At 36.3% G+C, this 7,333-nt stretch overlaps 1 protein-coding gene across 1 annotated transcript in view; it reads right to left on the bottom strand.

The window, feature by feature from the left end:
• Positions 1 to 593: 593 nt before the first annotated feature.
• Positions 594 to 7,333, bottom strand: part of LOC103581823 (protein unc-13 homolog B-like) — a gene marked incomplete at its 5' end in the record, with an annotated part of 23,483 nt that continues 16,743 nt past the window's right edge. Inside the window, 2 exons of the mRNA XM_008563567.1 lie at positions 594 to 664; positions 2,116 to 2,173. Coding sequence (XP_008561789.1) covers positions 651 to 664; positions 2,116 to 2,173 — 72 coding nt within the window. The remainder of the gene's footprint in view (positions 665 to 2,115; positions 2,174 to 7,333) is intronic.

Raw genomic sequence — 7,333 nt, 5'->3', positions numbered from 1 at the left:
TTTTTTTAATTAAAAAAAGATTAAAGAGTCAAGACAACAAATGAAATATGTGCTTCTTGATTAGATCACAGCATAGGGGGGAAAAAGCTATAAAAACATTTTGGGGACAATTTAATTCTTAATATGGGCTATATATGTGTTTTTGCGTATGTATATATAAAGACACATATAGGTACAGAAATATGAGAGAAAAATAAGAGGAGGAGTGGGGAAGAAACAAATGTGGGAAAATGTTAGTGAATCCGATAAACAGTGATGCACGCTTATTGTAATGTTCTTTCTACTTTTCTATACGTTTAAAATTTTTTTAAATAAAAATATATGAGGGAATAGGCAAAAGATCGGAATGAGCTATTCATAGAAAAATAGTCAACATATGAAAATGTATGAGAATTAATAAATTTATTGGTTATTTATGACTTTTTATTTCCCCCAGCCCTGGTGGCATTTGCTCTTTAATGCTTCAACTGCACTTCATCAAACGGGCCCAGGAAAGAATGGAAGTGAAATCTTAATCATTCCATTTCACTTCCTATTAGCAGTCCTAGAAAAAGGTTTAATAGATTAAAAAGGTCAAAATTAACTCATTACGATGAGTTTTAGAAAGGACCTATAGAATTCATTTCAGCTTCTTCTGGCCTCCTATGACCCTAAATGTTGTACCCTAAGTAGCAAAAAAAAAAAAAAGTTAGCAATAAATCATATGAAAAATAGATTTTCTTCAAATAAAAGGAGAAATGTCGACCTCTGCCACTGGTCTTACTTTCCTCAGGAAAATGTCTTATAGAATGTACAGAACAGAAGGCAACCAACAGATTTACAAACCATGAACAGAGGTTTTCCTTCTCAGAAACAATATGAAGGAAGCAGTATAACATAGTGGTTCAAATTATTGGCTATGGAATCAGGCTGTCTATGTTTGAACACTTCACCACTTACTAGCTATGTGATTTGTGGAGAATTGCTCAATCTCTTTATGCCTCAGTTTCCTCATCTGAAAAATGAGACAACAGTAAAATCTATGTCTTAGAGTTGTTGTGAAGATTAAATAAGTTAGTACACTTAAGCTCTTAGAACAGCACATGGCATACTGTAAGAGCTCAATGTATGTTAGCTGCTATGGTTCTCATTATTACCAGTATTACTGCAACAAGTGCTATGACCATCACCACCACCTTCAACCTGCAACTTATGGAGTTTGAAGTTCATTTCAGAAAAACTATAGCAACACAAAAGAAGCACAACAGACAGACAAAGACACACACACACACACACACACACACACACACATCACAGTATGCAGAACAGGCTCTAAGTAGAGCTCACAGTCAAGCAGAACAGGCTCTAAGTCAGTCCTTTAATGCCTCCTCAAGCTGTTTTGAGAGCAACTGAGAAGGTAGCAATATACCAACAATGAGCGAGGGCTGGCTGATTAGTTCAGTTGGTTAGAGCACAGCCTTACAACACCAAGGTCACAGGTTCAGATGGATCACTGAACTAGCCGGCCAGCTGACACCCCCCACCCCCCACTACCACCACCAATGCATGGCTCATTTCAAGAAACAATCTGTGTGATCTGGACAAATTAATCAGGAGAAATTACAAGTTCTCTCACTCAATCATTTATCAAAAGTGCATGAAAAGTTGAGCCAGACACCAGGAATACAAAATGAAAGAATATCTGTCTTCAAAAACTCTGTGTTCTTGTCAATGAAAGACAAGACACCAAAGCTAGACTTGGGGGAAGGAAAAAAACAGCAGGAAGATTTCCCAGTAGTGGTCATATCTAAACTGAACCTTAAAGAATAACAACAGGTATACAGGGATAGAGGGGGTAAAATTTTATTCCCCCAGAGATAAAAGCTAGCAAATGAAGAAAAAAGATGAGCACCAGTGCCCTTCCTACAACCACATAGTACCAAAAGACCTCTTCCTAAAGCTAATAGGCAGATAGATAGATAGCTATTGAAGGTATGCGCCCGAACAGGTGTGCTTCTGAAATATCTTCTCTTTACACACACTACATCTCTACCCTCTGCAACTCAAAATAAGCCATGTTTAGAGAAAGGACAGAAAGCTGCAATTAAGAGATTCAAAAAGGAGTTTCTCACTTACAACACTGGGCGGCAGCAGTGGGCAACGGCTTCCTCTGGATTTCTTCTTGAATAGAATACTAGAAGCAGAAAGGAGAAAAAAACCAAACTTGTAATAGAGGCCCAAGTAAAGAAGGGGCGGGAAATCACAGTTACCTGTAAAAAGGTACAGTCAAATTTGGAGTCAAATTTTTTATTAAGCAGAAACAGAACATCCTGCTGCTATTTCTCCTGTGTGATCCTGACATACAGGCCAGACTATCAGTTATGGCACTGGCCCAATGAGACAGGCTAAGACAGAATGGCAGAAAGGCTATTCTGACCAAGGGCTCCCCACCAGCTCTGCCACATAGCTATAGAAAGTTTGACCTTAGAAGCCTTAGACTATGTCACAGTCCTAAGTTTTCCTGTGGCTAATGTATAAAACATATCCCATCACGTGATAGAACTGAAGACCTCTCTGAGGCTAAGTTTTCTCATCGTTAAGTACCAGTGCTTCTTCCCTCACAAATCATGTGGGAAGTAAGCGAAATTGCTTATCGAAGCATGTAGTACAATATCTGGTATCTACTAGAGTTCCATTCCCACTTATACTCTAGACTCCCCAACCGTACCCACCACTACCACCACAAAAAAAAAAAAAATACAGGGTTCTGAAGCCATAAGAAAATGTTCTATAAAAGGGAGCAGAATTAAGTGAAAGTCCTGAGGATGGGCAGGATTTGGAAAGGCAAAACAAAAAGAGAAAGGCATAAACAAATTAACAAAGGTACATAGAATCTAAAAGACAGTGAGAACAGTTTGGTTCAGAGCCCACTGGAGGACTGGAAATATATAACTTGGACTAGCAACTTGTAAATACGAGATCTGGAGTTCTCATCCTGACTCTGCCACTTATTAATAAATTGTGAGATCTTGGGCAAGTGAGAGCTTCTCTAAAATGGCTAATGAATGAGTCATCCATTCATTCATTTAACAAATATTGAGTGCCCACTACGTGCAAGGCCTTGTTCTAGGCACTGGGGGAACAGAGTTTGTAAGTCATGTAAGGAGTTTGGATTTTATCCTAGAGTATTGGGAAGCTATTTAGAATTTTAAACATAAGAGGGATATGATTTGATTACGCTTTTAAAAGATCACTCTGACTTCTGTGTGGGATGAAGGGTAGGGTAGGGAACAAGACAGGAAACAGTCTAATTATTGCAATAATTCAGACAAAAGTTGATGGTATACATAAGAGTGTAAGTGGTAAAGGGCCTTTCAAATGATTGGATCCAAAATATAAAACACTTTTTGTACATAAATATACTTTTATATGTACATAAGCACACTTTACAAGCAATAAACTATGGTACAAATATCAGAGGTAGATACTGGTATTACTATTTCCAACAGGGAATGATCAGAAGTCAAGCACAATTTAAATATGATAGCATTAGTAAAGCTGCCAATCACAAAAATGTTCAAAACTCCTTGAAAGTTAAACACCCACTTAAAAGTAACAAAGGGATTTGGTTATAAATAATAACCATTATAAATAATGATAAATTTTGCAGGCAGTACATAGGCATTAACAATGAGGAAATCCCAAAACTTTAAGTATTAAACTAAAAGAATTCAGATTTAGGAGATTAGAGTCGGAATTTTCAGAAGCCATATTTAATGAATCTGTTTCAGGCCCAAAACAAAGTTGAAGTTCAACTAGAACATAATAATATTAAGTTAGCTAAGGAAAAATCTATAAAATCTATCTACAAAAAACAGACAAGGTTAGTACAAGAAAGGAAAATTACAAGCCAATCTCATAAATATAGATGCAAAAATCCTAATTGGTTACCAAGCCAAATCCATCATATTATATAAGTGTATGTAATAGTTACATGTGAATATGTACGCATATGGGTGCATATGTATGCATGCTGACATGTAAATGTAAATATACTGATCGGGTGCACTTTAAATGCAAGGACAGTTCAGTATCTGAAAATCTATTCATGTAATTTACCACATTAAACAGATTAAAGGAGAAAAACTATGTGATCTAATAGATGCAAAAAAGGGCTTGATAAAATTCCATAATTTTTCATGACAAAAATGCTGAGAAAATCAGAAAGAAAATAGAATTCTCTTAATCCAATAAAGGGTATCTATCAAAATCCATGGCAAACATACTTTAAGACTTACAGGCTGGCTGAGTTGGTTAGAGCCTGCTGTTGATAACACCAAGTTCAAGGGTTTGGATCCCCTTACCAGCCAGCCACTGAAAAAAAAAGATTTATGAAGCATTCCCCTTATAGTCAGGAAAAAGACAAGGCTCTCTACTCTCACTCTATTAAAAATTATACTGAAAAAGAGCAAACAAAATTTTGAAATTGTTTTTAAAAAGAAAAAAAATTCTATGGATTTCTTAGGCATTGAAATTTTAAAAACAAGAGGTCATCAAAAATAAGGAAAGTCTGGGCTGGCCCGGTGGCGCACTGGAGAGTGCGCCGCTTGGGAGTGCGGCAGCGCTCCCGCCAAGGGTTTGGATCCCATGTGGAGCCCGGTTCCCGCTCACTGGCTGAGCGAGGTGCGGGCGCAGCACCGAGGGTTGCGATCCCGTTGCTGGTCAGTAAAAAAGACAAAAAGGAAAAAAAAAAAATAAGGAAAGTCTGAGAACATGTCACAACCAAGAGAAGCGTAAGAAGACATGACAAGTAAATGTAACGCAGTATCCTGGAAGGAATCCTAGAACAAAAAAAAAAAAAACCAAAAAACAAAAACCAAAAAGACATTAGGTAAAAACTAAATAAATTTGAATAAACTATGGACTTTTAATTTTTTAGTTAACAAAATAAAATAAAATTAATAATAATAAAATACTACCATTTTAATTAATAATAATATATCAATATTGGTTCATAAGTTGTAATAAATGTACCATACTAATGTAAGATATTAATAATATGGGAAACTATAAGGTGGGGTTGGGGGAGAGAGGATAAACTCTGTACTATCTGCTCAATGTTTCTATAAATCTACAACTGTTCTATAAAAATAAAGTCTGTTAATAAAAATATATGTATAAAAAATTCAAACACTTAGAAAATAAAGCATAAAGACTGTAAAGAGAATAAAAACTATCACTTAAAGATACAAGAAAAGGCTACATAGAAAATCTAAGGGAACCTCTGAAGTATTAGAATAAGAGTTGCTGAAAAAGACCAATATTTTAAAAAGTGAACAGTGAAGCATTCATTTATAATAGTAATGACCTATCAGAAAATGTGATTTTAAGATATACCAGTAGCAACAATTAGGAAAAAAAAAAAAACCTAATAGAAGCAGCATAAAACCTGCACGGAGAAAACAGGTCTTCCCCGTGCTAAATATGGTCTGAATGTTTGTGTCCCCTGAAAATTCATATGTTAAAATCTAATCACCAATGGGACATTACTAGGAGGTGGGGGCCTTTGGGAGGTGATTAGGTTATGAGAGTAGAGCCTTCATTAATGGCATTAGTACCCTTATAAAAGAGGCCCCAGAGATCTGCCTTGTCCCTTCCACCATGTGAGAACACAGAAAGAAGGTACCATCTATAAACCAGAAAACAAGCCCTTCACCAGACACCAAATCTGCTGGTACCTTGACCTTAGACATTCTAGCCTCTGGAACTGTGAGAAATAAATTTGTTGTTTATAAGCTACCCAGTTTACGATATTCTGTTATAGGAACCTGAATAGACTAAGACACCCCCTACGGCATTTCTCGCCTTCTAACACTTCACTATATTTATTACACTTCTTGCTTATTATCTGTCCCCTCCCAGTTGATCCATGAGGGCAGGGGTCTTTGTTTCAACCTCTGATGTAAACCAAACACCTACAACAATGCCTGGTACATGGTGCTCAATAAGTTACTTGGTGAATAAATGACTGATAAATAAATCCCACTATTAAATAGGGAAATAAAAACAATTACTCATTAGATTAGCAAAAATTTGAAATATAGTAATACCAAGTATCAGTAAGGATATAGAGAACCAGAAAAATGGAAAATGTAAATTGGTACAATCACTTTGGAGAGCCAGTTAGTAATATCTAGTAAGGTTGAACAAAGCATATTCTACAACCAAGCAAGTCTACTTCCAGGTATATACCCAGAGAATCTCCCAGACATAAAAGCATAGAGAAACAGGCTCAGGGATGTTCACTGTAGTATGCAGTTGTAAGAGTGAAAGCATAATTGTCCACGAGTAGGAAAATTGTGGTACAAATCCAACTCTGTAAGGTGGTAGATATCTGAGGCAGTCTTGATTCAGTGCTTCTGGGCCCAAGAGATTGCTGTGTATGGGAAATGTTACAGACCGAAGAATAAAAAGGTAAGACTCTATGTTGTGTTTTTAAAATGATTTTGCAAGTTTGACAAAATCTTGATAATTACTGTATCTTAAATCTATCCTACACATTAAGGTTGCGTTTTATTATTCTCTCCATTTTTAGGTATGCTTAAAATTTATGATAAAAATAGAAAAAGCAAAAAAAAAGACACAGAAGCCAACTTGAGGAAGCTCTCACTAACCAAAGATGGAATCATTTTACTACCAAATCTGTAAATTCATAATACTCCACTAAAAAAAGAAAACTCACTGATCACCTTGAGAAGTTGCTGAGGCAACAGCTTGTTATTCTAAAAATTGATAAAGAGAATGTTTTTCTTGTACAGACTGTATTTTAAGGGAACCAAATAGCTGGTAAGAGAAAAAGTTCTTTTTTGGAAACTAATCATAGAACAAATGCTGAAGGGATAATATAATTAGAAAATCATCATTTTGCAAGCCCTAATAAAATAACAATCATTATTTGCTGCTAACATCATTAGGTGTGGGCTGGTTGTTTACCTCAATTGTTTATAGTGTAGTATTGGTAACACTAAGGTCAAGGGTTCCAATCCCTGTCTGTACCAGCCAGCCACCAAAAAAAAAACATCATTAAGTAAAAGCCTGATGGGAAAAAAACTTTATAATGAATGAAACAGGCTGACAACATTTGAATTCACTGTTAAATTTTAACGTCACTAAAAGTGAGCCGAGCCCGTGGTGCACTCGGGAGGGTGCAGCGCTGGGAGCGTGGTAGTGCTCCAGCCACAGGTTCGGATCCTATATAGGGATGACCGGTGCGCTCGCAGCACTCACTGGCTGAGCGTGGTGCGGCCGGTCTCAAAAAGGACAAAAAAAAAAAAAAAAAAAAAAAAAAAAAAAA

Source organism: Galeopterus variegatus, unplaced genomic scaffold (genome assembly GCF_000696425.1).
Source record: "Galeopterus variegatus unplaced genomic scaffold, G_variegatus-3.0.2 Scaffold14019, whole genome shotgun sequence".
Lineage (NCBI taxonomy): Eukaryota > Metazoa > Chordata > Mammalia > Dermoptera > Cynocephalidae > Galeopterus > Galeopterus variegatus.
Note: the sequence above shows the minus strand (reverse complement) of the source record. Positions and strands in the feature narration are given on the sequence as shown.